A 16140-nucleotide genomic window follows, 5' to 3' on the forward strand; every position below is an offset into this window, starting at 1 on the left:
TCTCCTTCAGCTTCAGTGCATTATAAGGTAAAGCAGAAGTCCCATTTCCCAATATTTTACTTTTTCTTCCTCCATTATTTTAAATCATAAATCTTTTTTGAGATGGGGTCTCACTATTGTCCAGGCTGGAGTGCAGTAGCACAATCATAGCTCACTGTAGCCTCAAACTCTTGGGCTTAAGAGGTCCTCCCACCTCAGCCTCCTGAGTAGCTAGGACCACAGGCGTGAGCCACCACACCTGGCTACTTTTAATTTTTTTTGTAGAAATGGGAGTCTCGCTATGTTGCAAAGGCTAGTCTTTAACTCCTGACCTCAAGTGATCCTCCCACCTCAGCCACCCAAAGTGCTGGGATTACAGGCATGAGCCACCATGCCCAGCTAAAACAGTAATTTTTTAAAACTTGTCAAAAGTTTCCTGAATACTGGTAACTGTGAAACTTAGGTCTGGCCAAAAAGTTAGGTTTTGGCCTGATAACAATTCAGTCTCTGGAAAAAGGTAATGAAAATCAAAATAAAAATGACAAACAATGTGTGATTTTCCTATAGAAACAATATAATAATATCACCTTGTGATTTTATGCAAGATCTTATGCTACCAGACCTTTAACAGTATCTCACTTATCATGCCATTCCATTCTCTCGGGTCCCTGTGAGGCAGGCAGCACAGGTGGACTATACATCCCAGTGAGGAAGGAGACGCTCGGGGTAAAGTTCCTCGTCCCAGGTCAAGTGTGGAGCAAAGGCTCATATTCTCATGCTCTGGCTGAATCCAATGCAATGCACAACTTTTCCTATCAAGGATTTCTTTTATTTCCCCATCCCTTGAATCTGTGTTGGTTTCGGGAATTGCTTTGGCCAACAGAATGCAGAGAAAGTGATGTCATACTTGTTCTGAGCCTAATCTTTTATACAAACCTCTTAAGAAATTACACCGTCAAGTAGACAGCTGTGGTGCTGAGATGACTTAATAATACTAAGTGATAAGAGAGCCTTGTTCATTACGGAGAGGGGTCTGTGTGGCCTTAAGAGTAGTAACTTGGGAGGCCCATCCTTACACAGACAGGAGTAAAGAAAAGCTGCTGGCCCGCATTCCTCAAAAAGGCAGTGGGAAGAGCTACTGATGAAACCTCTCCTCTTTTCCTGACAATCAGATCGACTTCCACATAATTTGGAATATATGCACATACTTTCCTTTGACTGTATCCGTTTAACGGTAAATCCTGTTTCTTATTTTCTTTCCAATATCACATTCCCCTTTATCTTTTGCTCACTTTCATACTATTAAATCTGGCTTCTAATTGCCAAACTTATCAATGAGCTAAATGCCAAAATCTTAGTCCTTACATGCTTGAGCACTCTATGTATTATATGCTGAAGATGCGGTGTTTTGCCTAGAAATCCTTTTACTTTACAGCATCTATCTGGTCTTTCCCACTGTGAATCATAAATGCATTAACATTTGGGTTGTGGAAAATAGCCGGGTGATCCATCCTCCACAGCCACTTCCTCACAGACTCAACTCTCCAGGGATCTGCACAGTCCAGGCATGCCCATTTGCCTCCATCTTTATTTGACCTCTCTAACAACTCTCCTTGAATATCTTCCTCCATGTTTTGTGTGATGCCACTTTTTGCTCGCATTTCTCCTTCCTCTGTGAACAATCTCTTTCAGTTTCCACACAGAAGTGTGGACTTTCTTCATCCATTCAACCTTTTCAATAGCAGTGATCCCTAGGATCCAGTCTGGGCCCTCTCTTCTTTATATCCCGAGCAATCTCATTATTCACATGCATGCCCTAAAGAATCTCTACACTTCCACCGGGAGCTGTCTCCTAAGCTCCAAATCTAGATAACATTTCCAGACATTTCTTCCAAGGCATTTGGTACTCCAGGAGAGCCACTTCTCACAAGCACTTAGGAACACACATGGAGTTTTGTTTAAATTCTAATGATTAGGTCTTATCTTCCAAGATTTAGGAGATTTAGAGCCTGAGAACTTAATAAATTCCACAGGTGGTTTGGACACACCTTCCTTCACTGAGAAAAGTATCACTGGTTCTCCACCATACATATGCTTTGGTTTTTACCTATGTTTCTAACTTATAACACTTTCTAACCAATTAGAGTTCTTTAAATGAAATGTTTGTTCTCACTTCCATGTAATTTAGTGTATTATAAATTTCTTTTTTTTTCTTGCCGGGTGCGATGGCTCACACCTGTAATTCCAGCACTTTGGGAGACTGAGGTGGGTGAATAACCTGAGGTCAGGAGTTCGAGACCAGTCTGGCCAACATGGCGAAACACTGTCTCTACCAAAAACACAAAAAAATTAGCCAGGAGTGGTGGTGGGCACCAGTAATCCCAGCTACTTGGAAAGGCTGAAACAGGAGGATTGCTTGAACTGGAGAGGTAGAAGTTGCAGTGAGCTGAGATTGTGCCATTGTACTCCAGCCTGGGTGACAGAGTGAGACTCCGTCTCAAAAAAAAAAAAAAAAAAAAAAAAAATTCTTCTTTGCCTGAAAAATTCCTATTTTTTAAAAAAATTTGAACACTCAGCTAAAGCATCACCACCTTTGGAGTGTCTTTGCTGAATTCATATCTCTTCCACCTACTAGCAATGTTAGAAACTTCCTTCTTTAGAATCATTCATACTTCTATGGTAATACATTGCAAAATTTTCTTACTGACAGATCTGTAAATGTTTATGAACCTGTGTTGCATGCTTATGAATCTGTAGAGGCCAGATACTTCATCTATAATTCTGAATATCCACAGTCCAACGTGATATCCTTATCTATTATTCTAATCCGGTAAATGATTTCTTCACATTTTATAAAGCTGACAATTCTAATGAGACTGATTCCATAAATTGCCCCGTATTATAGTTTGATGACCTTAAATTACTTTATAAATCTTGACCAAATCAACTTATCAAGTATACAAATTAATTATTTTGTGAAACTTCTCTCTAGTGCTAATGGTTCTCACAGCTACATTGGAAGAAAGTTGGAAAGGGCATGGCAGGGGAGTGGAGTTAGTATGGACAAAACAAGGCTAAGTGGCTCTCTGCTTATATTTCAAATGAAATGCAACTATCTTTGATCATCTTCACCTGTTTCCCTGCATTAGCAGGAAAAAAGCATAACTATAATTTCCTCTCACTTAACAAAAAAAACAAAACCTTATTATAAGTAAAACATCAAAGTAAAACCATGATCATCTGTATTACTAAGCAAAGACTTACATAGTTAGCTGAGAAAAAAAAAAGTGCTCAGGGCAGATTATTTCTAAAATCTTTCAAGATACAATCACTGAAAGACTCCAGGTAACTCCTATCAATGTAACTCCTGAGGTAAATATATCACCCTGTCTTTCAAATGAGACACTTAAAGCACAATTTGTCACTCAAAATTAAAATATTTCCAGTTAAAATATTTAAAGGTATCAAGACACGTTAAAACAAATTTGCACAAACCGTATCTGAAGATAAATTACATTTCAAGTACCTTGCTTAAGTTGCTTTGCCACTTGCTTGAATAGACCAACAAATCTGACTTGGAATGGGTAGTTATTGCTTGAGAATACAGTGATTTTCCAGTGTTCTGTTTTGAATTAAGGAGAGAAAGTGCAACTTTTGTGGGCAAACCAAGTGGATTTGGATTACTGGAGCTTACTGTCCAATCAGTATAGGCTGAAGTTTTCTGGTCCTTCTGAGGCAAATGCAACGACTTCTGCCTTAAGAGATAACACCATGTAAAGTTGGTTGTAGTCTTCAGGCTAGGGAAAGCCAGCTGCTGGGTGTCCCTGATGTTCAACAATGAAAGAGAAGTGATCGGTTGTTGACTTTGCTCTTGGATGTTCACTTTGTCACCTTGATTTTTAACCCCTGGAGACTTCCCTTCTTGGTTGTTGTCTGTACATTTCAAAGGAGAAATAAGAGTATTTTCTGAAGGGACAGGTGAACTTCGAACTGTAAGAGTTAATGATGTGGATGACTTGATGTTTTCAAATTCCTGCAATTCACTTATAGGTTCTATAACGACAAACTTAGAGCATTCTGATAACGAATTATCAGCTGGTAAAACATCTGTCAAATTAACAGCCTCACTACTAATTTCAGGTTGAGAAAAAATATCCTTTTCCAGTATCACACTGTCCAGAGGCTCTGTGGTACAAACCTGCCTCACTAAAACAGGTTTCTTCTGTTTACTAGGTTCATTAGCTCTCGAACCCAAAGGCTCTGAAGGTCTCACATCTGCTGCACAAACAGCTCCATTTTCATCTTTGGCCCGCTTCTGGTGCTTTTCCATGGCAATGTCTAAACTATTTGCTGGGGAAAGCATCCTTTTACTCGAAGCTGAAGATTCTTGCTGAGGGGAAAGTCGACCAACGCATATCTTCTGAATTATGGGCGAGGATTCCGAGAGGGAAGAATTTTGGACCCTCTCTGAAAGAACATTTTCACAAACAAATTCCTTCTCTGGGTTTGGCAAAGCATTATGATGACCTTTTTGTAATGTTGGCACAGAGTTTTGCTCTTCACTGATTGGCACGACACTATGATTAGCCTGGCAAATTGGCTGACTGGACAGATCCTGGGTCACTAGTATTTGTGGTAGGGACGTGAGTGTAGCAAAACAGTAAGCAGGAACATTACTCTGCAGACGTACAGGCAGCATGAATGACGACGGCACCTTCTGCACCTGACTTCCAAGGGTCCTGAGCTCTGGTGGTATCAGAGGATGCGAGTTAGATATGGTATCAATTAATTTGGTTGGTAACGCTGCTGATGTCACACAACAATCTGTTGCAACTGGATCTGAAATAACTTGATTTGGCAAAGAATGAGCAGGATTAGAAGAGCAAGATGGGCCTGAAGTGAAAACCTGACAATGCAATTGATATTTGGGAGCAAAGCAATCCTCACTTTTAGAAGACCCAGATAAAGCAGAACTGGCATCTGGTTTGCCACCCTGCGTAGACACTTGCGGAGACTGCTGTGTGCTCTGGTGGCTAAGGGGTGTGTGCATTTGATTTAACAAATTGATATCACAAAGCTGTTGAACAGGAAAGATGCTGGTAGAGCTGGAGTTTGACGTTTCTGCCTGCAGATCCTTAACTTGAGTCTGAGAGTGCAAATTATGTGCGGAAAACTCAGCTAAAGATGTACTGGTGAGCTGAGGCCCCTGATATGGCACTGCGTTCACACTGGGAAGAGCAATATTTTGGAAAGACGTTGGGTTTATGGGAGACAGGTGACTATCAGGAGCTATGTTTAAAGATATCTGCCGGACCAGTGGGCCTCTCCTTCTTTCTAAGAGAGGCACGTGCCCAGCCACTCCCATTCGAGAAGGTGAAGACGGAGGCTGTGATTCAGTAAGTGGTGTCGTCTGGGGTGGGGTGATGCTTCCACAATCGAATGATTTGCTTCTGAGATCAGAGACCTCCATTGACATCTGAGTGCAATTTATCTGTTCTGATGCAGCACGCCTCATTTCCCGGTGACTTCCAGGAACATTCAGCGTATTCAAGCCAGCTGGGATCACAAGAAACTCAGCTTTATTTAGAAAATCGACTTTGGGGGAAGCCTCCGTTTTAGAAATGTCCTCTATGTCTAAAGAGGCTGAGAAACTCGAAGTGTGTGATAAACTGCTCTCCCTACTTAGACTCCTGGAGAGAGTGGAATCAAAGCTCGATTCTGTTGAGGAATGTTCTATCTCAGCCAGACGCAGCCTTTTCTTTTTGGGTGGCAGTTTCTCTGTTGGCAATTTTGATAAGGTTTCACTCCGCTGGGGCCAACTGAACTTCTCGGACTTTTCTTGATCGTAGCCTTGAGCTTCCAGGTCCCGATCCGGTTCTTCTGTGACCAAAATCTCTGGAACTTGGATATTGTGCTGCCGGACAAGTCTTGAGGGCTGTCCTAACACAGGTCGTTCACTTGGACTCTTTCTGGAGCTTTCCTGAAGTTCTCCTCTGAAGGCATCTGATGGTGCAAGCTGGTGAGGATGAGATCCATCCCGAGAAGGGTGACCCTCCTCTTGGGAGAGTCCTATCACTTTCAGAGACCCGGGCTTCCCTGTTCTATTCAGCTCCTGGAAGGACACTGGGGAGGCTCTTTCAAAAGGCTCAGGCTTGTCGAAGGAGTTGGGCCTGCTCAGGGAGTTGGTGTGCTGGATGACAGAGATTCCAGTCCTGTGTCTCTGTAGTTCTGTCTTGTCCTGGGCTGCTGAACTTATCTGCTGCTCCATGATGGTCGATAGCTTGGGATCCATGGTCTGCTCAGGGCCCCTGGCAACAAGCTGAATTTGGGAGTTTTGCAACTGTGTATTTTTATGCTGCTGGTCACTTCTTATGGTAACAGTATGTTTAGACAAACTGGGAGCAGAGCCCAGAGCATTCTGAAACTGAAGGCCTTCGGAGCTTTTTGGAGAAGTTCCACTTTCATTTTGCTGAAGTTCATCATCGTCCCCAACACTTTTCATTTTCCTCCTTTTTCTAATCTGGGGCGTCTGTTCCCAGACGCCGGTGGACCCGGCCACTCTGTAGTGCAGAATCTGCGGCTGCGGACCGCCAGGCACAGGGGCGTGCTCAGGTTCTCTCACGCCTACCTTTGTTTTTGGTCCGTGTAACTCAGAACAGTAAAATTTCTTATGATTTTCAAAATTTTCCAGTTTCCTATACCTGTTTCTACAAGTTTCACACTCAAACATTGTCCCTCGCCCTTGGTGAGATTTCTTTTTTTCTGTATGTGGGCCTTGTGCCAATGCCTTGCTCCGCGCAGACACAGTTTCACCAGAGGCATGGCATCCTTGGTGGCTCTCATCCAGGGACTGCCCAGTACCGAGAACATGACTTTCATTTGCTGAAGAGTCTTCTATGGCTGCTTGTCTAACAAGTGTACGGGGATGTCCACTCTGGGGCACAGGAGTGTTAGGTCCTGATACAAACACGTCGTCATAGAAAGCGCCAATTTTGTCATCAAATGACTGACTTCCTCTTAGTGGATGAGGAGGAGGTATTATATTTGCAGGTACTGCTGAATAACCTGTAGTCGGCATGGAATTACTTCTTGTGATAGGTAAACAGTCAAGTGAAGGTACAGACAGAAGAAACACTTGCTTTGATTTTTCAGTAGGGGTGAAAGGGGACTTCGGTATATCAGAGCTTGAACTTGTTCTCCGTCCTACTGGTTTTAAATCAAACTGAAACGAATCTTTAAATATGTATGATTTAGGGGAATCAATGCTTCCTCGTCTTGAGAGTGAAGTTCTCCGCGGCTTCACACTATCCAGTTGTTTGTCATCTACCAAGGCTTCATTGTCTGAGATAAGCTTTGATATCCGCTCCTCAAGTGTTTTTGTGGCCAAGGGTGGGCGCATCTGACCTGGTAAAAGCAATGCCTTCTCCCCTGTGGGCAGAGCAGAGGGTGCTGATGACGTGCTGACACGAGCTGCAGAGGGTCCGTTGCTCCTTACTGAGTCTTGTTCTGTGCTGGGTAACGTTCTGGCAAAGGGAGTCGGTGGACTCACTGTTTGATCGGCACTTTCAGAACGTGAAAAGTAACCAGAATCCGTACTTCCTAAACTTCGAGGACTCAGGAGCTTTCCTTGCTGCTCTTGGGAGTAATCCGTAGCCTGCTGCCTTTGTAGCTGAGCGTGTACTGCTCCTACGTGAGAGTCTTGCTTTCCTTCCAGTAGATTCGTGTCCCCTTTCTGGTGGGGCTTCTCATTAGTCTCCAACCTGGAGATGCCACCCTGGGGAACGTTGGCTGAAAGTGACTGTACGTTTATCAACAGAAGGTCCTTCTGCTTTTGTGCGCTACAAAGTTCAGCCTTGGGATCCACGGCCTTTGGACTGTCAGTTCTTAAGGGGGACACAGTGACAGGGTGGACCACAACTTTCGGTAACTCTGCCACAGCTTGTAATTCTGAAGATTTGTCCTGTAGCAAAAAGTCACCTACCACATTTTCTGGATTGCTTGGAGTGACGCCTGATTTTTTTAGTAAAGTTTCAGCATTTGACGTCCTCTTTATTATGTGCACAGGCTGCAGCTCCATGGAGCCCAGGTCATGCTGTCTCTCATCAGTGGTGCCTTCCTCCTCGCTCTCCCCACTGTCCTCTATGTCTGAATGAATGCTAAGTGCTTTGGGGGACTCGTGGGACAAGAACAAGCCACCAGCATCTGGCTGCAAGACAAGACCCAGTTTGATAGTATGTGCGTGGGATTTCTTGTGCTTATACAGATTACTTTTAGTCTTAAATGAAAATCCACAAGTCACACAGGGATAGGGTCGCTCTCCAGTGTGGGAGCGGATATGCTTTAAAAGCACACTAGGCTTTGCACATGCTCTATTGCAATACTCACAAATATATTTTCCTTGTTTTTTTGGCTTCTGATCTTTCAGAAGAAGATTGCACATTTGCTCTACACTTTGATTAACAACAGAGGCAACATGGGTTGAATTATAGATTGGCGTGGGGGGCGACTGTGTAGAATTGGCTGGACTTATTGACAAAGGTGACGCAGAATCCATTTGCTGGTTTTGGGGAGTAACCTGAGATCTACTGGAAGATGAGGCTAGGCCTACAGATGATGTCACTGCTATATTATAAACCTGTTCAAGTTTGGCATTCTCTTGATTTTGCAGATTCATCAGTGATCCTGTGAAACCTGAACACCCTGGAAGCTGCTGATTATGTTGGTTAGATTTGGGAACAAAGTGTTCATGTTGATACAAATGAGAAGCTGACTGCACTGTCCCTTGCTCGTTCTTCTGAGCAGCAGACACATGGACTGTGTAAGAGGTACAAGACTGTGATTCAGCAACCAGTTCCTGTGAAGTTTGATTTGGGGCATCCATTGAACTGTTTTTTAATTTGGAAGGGGATCGTGCAGTCTTATTTGGCCTCAGTTTTTCTGTCTTAATTGCACAAGATGAGCCCTTTTGTGACAAGGTGCTCAGTTCTGGCTCCATTGCTTTCAGTAAGACATCAAATGCGGTGTTTGTATAGGAGAGGGATGTAGTGCCACAAGAAGAGATGCATTCACTATTGTCAGTTCTGCTTTTACTTGACAAGGAGCTGGAGTCACATTGTTCACCGAGGACACTGAATTTGGCAGGGTCAGTGCCTTCGGATCTCCATCTACGCAGTTCAGATGAATGCTGCAGAAACAAGGGCTTCTTTGGGGAGGCTGATTCTTCGGACTTTGAGGCGTCAGCAATTATTCCGGGTGTTTCTCCATTTTGTTTGGTAAACTGCTTCCCATTTTTTACAGGAATATAATTCTGTTTCTTCTGAGACTCTGAAGCACTATGAAGAATGGTGAAAGATGACTCTTCTGTATTTTGTTTTTGTTTTGCCTGAAGAGGATTTCTCAGTGGGGATTTTGGTATTTTTTTCAGGTGATTCTCAGCTACTATCTTTTTGCGTTTCACACCTTTAAGGGATTCTGAAGTTCCTTTAACACCGGCCTCTAAGATTTCTGTTAAAAAAAAAACAAAACAAACAATTGGTAACATTGTACATACACCAACTATACAATTTTTTGAAAATTAAGATTACTATCATTATGATAACTGAAGAAAGTAGTTTAAGGAAAGTCTATTTTTTAAATAAAATTGTATTTCTGTGTTCCAGAAATTGAAAAATGTTCCCAATCAAAATCTACTGCAACACTCATGCAAAGACCTAGGTGTGCATTTCTGGAATGCTTGTGTTCCTTTCTTGAAGAATCAACATCCTGGAACCAGATCTTTCAGAACTGAATTATCTTTCCCCTTGTCACTCTAACCCTCAAACAGTGCTCCACAGGGTTAAAGAAAATGGTAACTAACAAGAAGTCTTGAGCTTGTCTTACAGCACTGCAGATAAGGAAACAGCCTGTCAGAATTCCCTCTGCTTGCAACAAAACTGGCTGACTGGTTGAAACTGGTTGGAACTAGCATGGCTGACTGGGACCTGTACAGAATGGACTTAACTTGCCAGATGAGCAACCTTCTGACACCACAGCCAGTATTTTCACCACAGGTTTCACAATGACTCCCTCCAAATTTGCAACCCATAAAGAAGCATGAAGAGACAACTGTGTCGGTTCAAGGGACTTTCCAAACCTCCCCTCCCTTTCCAGCAATCATTAATCAACCCCAAAACCCCTCCTCCAGCATCCCTTCCTTTTAGATACTGCTTGAAGTTGGTGAGGGAAGACAGATTTGAGCATCTCCTGCATGGCTGACTTGTCATTAACCTTTCTTTCTATAAAAATCTAGTGATTCAGTGTCTGGCTTTTCATTGTGTGCAGGCAAATGGACCTAGATTGGTTTGGTAACAATACCTGACTCTGTCTACACAACAGTCTGAGAACGCTGGCCCACAAAGAAGAAAATTCAACCCTCTCATGCTGAGTATTTGTCTTATCTCATTAAGGATCTTTCAAAAGAAACTTTTCAGCAAATTTATAAATATGCAAAACTGATATTTTCATGAGAAAAAGGGCCGCTGATATAATTTTAAGGGCAGACCATAGTCAGGACTGCCACGAAATATTGCTGATATAGCAACTGTATCAATGAATAGAAAATCATGAAACTAAAATAACCCGCTTATTTGTGGTTTCTTACCAACAAAATTATGAAGTCGTAAGGTTGTAATCGCCCTTAATTAAAAAAAAAAAAAATCACCATTTTCGCTGAACAAAATATTCAATGGCTATGTTTCTTTGTCATTAGCAATAGGTAAGGCAGGTAGGCAGCTAGGGAGTCAGGCAGAAAGAAGGTAAAACTTACTGCAAGAGAAAGGAAATCACCTTCATTTTTAGCTGTGTTGGAAATAAATCAGTATTTAAGTGACAATACCCACAATCTATCAACTATTGTATTTTTGGGCAACAATTCCTTGCCATGATTTAGTTTCATTTCCATTTGTTGGATTGTTGGGCATATGAACAAAAATTATTCAACCTTATATTACTCTACTTGTAGAAAAGCCAACTACTTAATTCTCCACTATTTTCAAATAGCTATTGCAGTGTACATATTTGAAATTCATATTGGACCAAAATGGCTACACTGCAATAACTATTTATTGAGGATGAAATTTATATTAGAAATATTCTAGTCATATTCTGACATCAGTTTATAAGCTCTCATACCATTGCTTAATGAAAAAATGCATACTATTCCATTAAAGATATATTTACCCACCATAATTGAAAAACAAAGGGGGGGGTCTCATAACTAAAATATTTGAGCTAAGAAAAGTAGAAAAAAAGTATCAGTATTATTCACTTTTACAAAATGTTGAACAAATCTTTTTTAATTCTCTAAAACACTCATTCATGAAATGATGTTTCCCCACTAGTTTTCCCTTGTTAAGATGAATGTAAGAAAGTTATTGATGCATTTTTTTGTCTCTCATTAACTCTATCAGGCAAGTAGGCAAAGTGAAAAATGATGCTTATCAACCTGGAGCAAGTAGTCTCTCTACCCTCTTCCAGAAGCTGGAGGTGGGTGTCATAAAGGTGTGAAAGTCAGTAGGCTATTAAAATAAACACAAAAACAGAGGTGAGAAATCACTTGGATGAGAGGCTGGCAGAGCTGAAACAACATGGACTTAAACATAATCTACCCATGTCAGGCCCCATCCGGGACCTATTCAACCAGAATCTTGGCCACGGGAGATATGCCTGCGTTGCTCTGTTTCACAAACAATTTAGAATAAACTTTCATTGTTAAAGTTATGGAATTTAAACAATGTCTTATACTCCAAAAAAAAATGCAAAAATTCAACCCAGAAATACTGTATGTGATTTAAACAACAACAAAAAATTTAACCTTGTACTTAAAAGAAAATGACGTTGAAGATAAAGGAATTGCTAAACTTAAGATCCATATTTCTTTATAAGAGAACTGTTTCCTAAAAATCTACTGGGAGTTAAGAATTTGAGTAACAGATATTTTAAACAGAACTTCTAAACTTCATGTTTCAGTTCTAGATATAGACAGATTCCTCTCTCATTTGCCAAAGCTTATAACACATTGTACCTGTATCATTGTTTATACCTAGTTCTCTATTTAATCTTATCACATGACTGGTGCTATTCCCTTCAAAACTTTGCATCCTCCTTTGCTTTCTGGCAACCTGGTTTACTTCAGAAAGCTTTCCTCTATGATATCTTCATATATGTTTTCTGGTCAACTTTTTTTGGAATAAGGTTCTTTTCTTTAGGGACATCAATTATGTTTTCTCTGGATCACCTGAACGATAATTTAAATTGCTTTCCTCTCTTTCGGTTTTTATCTTTTGTTTTCTCTACAATTTTCTAAAGCTTTCCTTTTATGCCAATAATTGAATTGTCAGGCCTTTACGTTCTTTACTGCTTCATATTTATTCATTAGTTTTAGACCGATGTTATTTTGTTCTCATTTTATACCCTTAGTTCCATTTTTCCTATTTCATCTCATTTTATTGTCTCATATTAAGTTTGAGCTCTTGCTTTAAAACTTTTATGATCTTTAGTTCTGCACTTAAGAACACTTCTGTTTCTAGGGTAATACTTCCTTTAAGGCAGAATTCAGCCTGTCTTCCACATTCTCAAGGCTCTTGTACTGCCTGAGGTCATGGGGAATGGTGAGGGAGTAGCACTCAGCTGAGAACATACTCCTGACAGTCTTTTTCTGAGTTGTGTTCATCCTTCTAGGTTTTGTTGGATCTTCTTTCTTTAACAGGGTTCACTGTCCTTGTTCAAGGGATAAAGCCCACTCTATCACTGGTGCTTGAGAGGAGGGGAGGTAGTGAGATGACCCTGGAGCTTGGATCAGTCTAAATTCAAGGACTTTTTTGTGGTTGTTAGGAGGGGAGAGGCTGGTGGAGGGGATGAGAAAGGTGCACACAGAGGGACAATAGCAGGTGTATGGGAGAAGAATACTGCACTATCACTTTAGAGGTGGATGTGAAAGCAAGGTGCCTGCCTCTCCACAGATTTTCACTCTCCATCCCTTGATTCTCAAGATCTGGAGCTGAACTGCTCAGAGAGGGCAGCTAAGCCATCAGTCTAGGAATTATAGACAAATATCTTCTATTGAGAACCAAGGCCCTAGAATGGAAGGCAGCAGACCCTTGGGTTTTCAGAGAATGAAATACTTCGAAGTTTTTTAAAGTTACCCTCATCTGGATTTGTTTTAAATCTATCTATTATAGAGTGACTGGAGTTATTTTCTCTTGTCCTCTTATCTATAGCAAACAGCACAATCATCAAACCTCGTGGCTGTGTCCACAAAATAGTTAAGAGGCTGCACACACCATAGTGCTTCAAAGCAGAAATGAAACTGGTGTGAAGAGGAGGAGGAGACAGCTGTTCACCATCAGCACTTGTGCTTTTCCATCATTTTAAAGGCAACTTGTTGTTAAGGTGAACTACAATAGAAAACACATTACAGGAAACAAAAACCAAGCAGTGGAAGGCAGCCCAAGGACTCACATGGAGCCTCTGCAATGTGATCACTCCCCTCTAACCCCACCAACCCTGCCAAGCCTGCCAACCAGCGCCCCACCGACCCTCTGTCTCAGCGGAAGGACACTGCTTTCTATTCACCACCCTGATTCCAGAAATGCTGTCATTTTGGATGCTTGTTTTTACCATTACTAAGGTTGGGCATGCTTGGTGCACACCAGCATTAAAACACAACTCTCTGTCCTTACACAGGGAGGGCTTAGAATCAGATTGGGAAGGGAGGAGGACTCAAAACAGGAGTCAGCCGGCCACTGAAAACTGTTTTCTCTCACTCGTCAGCATGCTACCAGTAATGGCTGAAATTTCAGGCAGAAACTCTGAGATATCAACACATCAAAAATCTAAACATGACTTCATTTGACATACAAAGCACACTCAGGAGAGGGACCCAAATCAGCAGCACTACCCTGTCAGATCACTGACCTGGGCTTCGAAAGAAAAGCCAGAACTCTCCCTCAGGTAAGTGGTCAAGAACAGCTTAGAAAGGCCACACGGGCCGCTTCGTTGAAAAAAAGTTGAATAGTTGGGGAAGTATAAGCGAAGATTCCTGGGTTCTATGTGAAGTCACTGACACGTTATTTTCCAAGGCACTAATCTATTTATTAGGGCGTCTATGTTTCTTTGCAGAAGAGTTTGAAATATCAGTCAGCTGATTTTCAGGATTACTTCTAGAGAGTAACAGATTAAAAGCAAGCAAGTTTCCTGGCTCAAGAGTGCATCTTAGTTGCCAGTGAGGTGTGACAAAGAATATTCTTATTGTAAGTAGTGGGGATGATAAACCACAACTGATAGTGTGTTTAAAATCCTGTCTTGATTAAAGGTGAATCTCTGAGTAAATCTCTCTTTTTAGATTTACTCAGAGACATGTCAGTGTGAAAAACTTCAGATCTCTTCTGGGCCTTAGGAATATAAGTACCTGCTTTCTAACAACTGAGAGCATGCTGGGTCAGAAGGTCAAGAGATCAGACAGGGAGACCATTTAGAAGGCTTTTTTCAGTAGTTTGTACAAGAGTTAAAATGATACCCTGAACTCAGGTAGTGACAGTGGCCTCTGATCTGATTCAAACTAAGAAAGCCTGAGAAAGGTTTGTCAAAGATTCTGCTGAGGTTTCCCGTCTGAGTACTGAGTTAGTTTGGAAAAGAAAAAAATCCATTCACTTTCTATTCCACTGAATCTCAAACTCAATATACATGCATAGAATTGTAAACTGTAGCTGGAAATTCAGGACAAGAAATTTTCAATAGGAAAATGGTTAGGCTAATTACGGCACAGCCACTTAACATAACATTATACATCCATTTAAAATAATTACAAAGATTACATAGCAATATGAAAATTATGATACATTAAGTATACGTGCACATTCTTTTCTTCCTCTAGAGAGAGGTCTGGGCTACAGGCACTGATCTGGGAATACGCAGTGAGAGCTGTTTTTGTAAAAGGACATAAATGATAAGCCAAAGACAATATGTTGTGGAGAGAGGAGGTCTCACATGAGAAAGATGGGTAATTCCTACGCTTACCGGCGAGCTAGAAACAAAAAGAAACAAGAGGACATCAGAAAGATGGGAGAAAATGTGTGACAGAGAAACAGCCAGGAAGTGGGGGTTTGGGGACTTTTAAAAAGGAAGACATGACTGCTGGTGTTGACTATCAATTCAGATACACAGATGGAAATTAACAAGGGGTCCCTGGGCTTGGCGGCCACTGGGATTAGGAAGACGTCATTGTCTCTGAAAGCGGTGGCGGCAGGGTTCTGGAGGTAAAAACCCTATCATACACCAGTAAGCAGTGAGGGAGGGCATGAGGACGCAGACGGCCTGCAAACACAGGTGCTCTTCTGGGGATGCGGCTGTAAAGGAAAAGAGAAAGACAAGATGTCAGAGTCAGGGGAAAGGAGGGTGAGGGAAGGCTTCTTCAGGATATGGAAGGGATGAGTGTGATTATAAATAGGTAGTGAAGGTAGGCAGAGAGAACCAGACTAAAGATGCAAGACAGAAAAATTAAACAAATTAAAAATTTAAACAAATAATGTGTGATAAAGAGGTATACTCAAGAAGCTACCACGTAGATGTGGGAACAACTGATTACAATGGAGGTGAGGAAACGCCTGGGAAAAGCTCTGTGGTGGCAGCACATCTGACTAGAGCCTACCTTGGCAGGGGGACGAGTGCTTTCCAGTTAGGCAGGAACAAGGTGAACAGGAAAATGCGTAAGACTCATGAAGAGCAGGAAGGTAGTCTTGTTTGTCTATTAGTAGAGTGGGAGATAGGATGGAAGAGGTATTCTAGAACCAGTTTACTCTGGGCCCCGAACACAAAGCAGAAGAGACTGGAATTCACTTAGCAAGCAAGAGGAAGCCACGTTCGATTGATCACTGATCACCAAGTTCTTCCCATTCCTCATGGAATACAGTTCAAGCATCTTAACATGGCCAAGACTGCAGGGTCATCTGACTGGCAACCCTCCAACCTCCCTCTACACCATTTCCCCTGACTCACTCCACTTCAGCCTCTGGTAAACTTTCTCCTCCTTGAACTAGCCCATCTCATTCCTGCCCCCGGGGTTTGTACTTGCTATCTCCTCAGCTCCAAAAGCCCTCCCTACACCCCTCTTTAAATGACAGGGTC

At 41.8% G+C, this 16140-nt stretch overlaps 1 protein-coding gene across 6 annotated transcripts in view; it reads right to left on the reverse strand.

Moving 5' to 3' along the window:
* The window catches only part of HIVEP1 (HIVEP zinc finger 1), a 147717-nt gene that overhangs the window by 29297 nt on the left and 102280 nt on the right, over positions 1–16140 (reverse strand). For all 6 annotated transcript variants that reach the window (XM_017526655.2, XM_037737828.1, XM_017526656.1 and 3 more), the window contains one exon: positions 3506–9483. In XM_017526655.2, coding sequence (XP_017382144.1) covers positions 3506–9483 — 5978 coding nt within the window. The remainder of the gene's footprint in view (positions 1–3505; positions 9484–16140) is intronic.

The sequence above is a fragment of the Cebus imitator genome, unplaced genomic scaffold (assembly GCF_001604975.1).
Source record: "Cebus imitator isolate Cc_AM_T3 unplaced genomic scaffold, Cebus_imitator-1.0 Scaffold43, whole genome shotgun sequence".
Lineage (NCBI taxonomy): Eukaryota > Metazoa > Chordata > Mammalia > Primates > Cebidae > Cebus > Cebus imitator.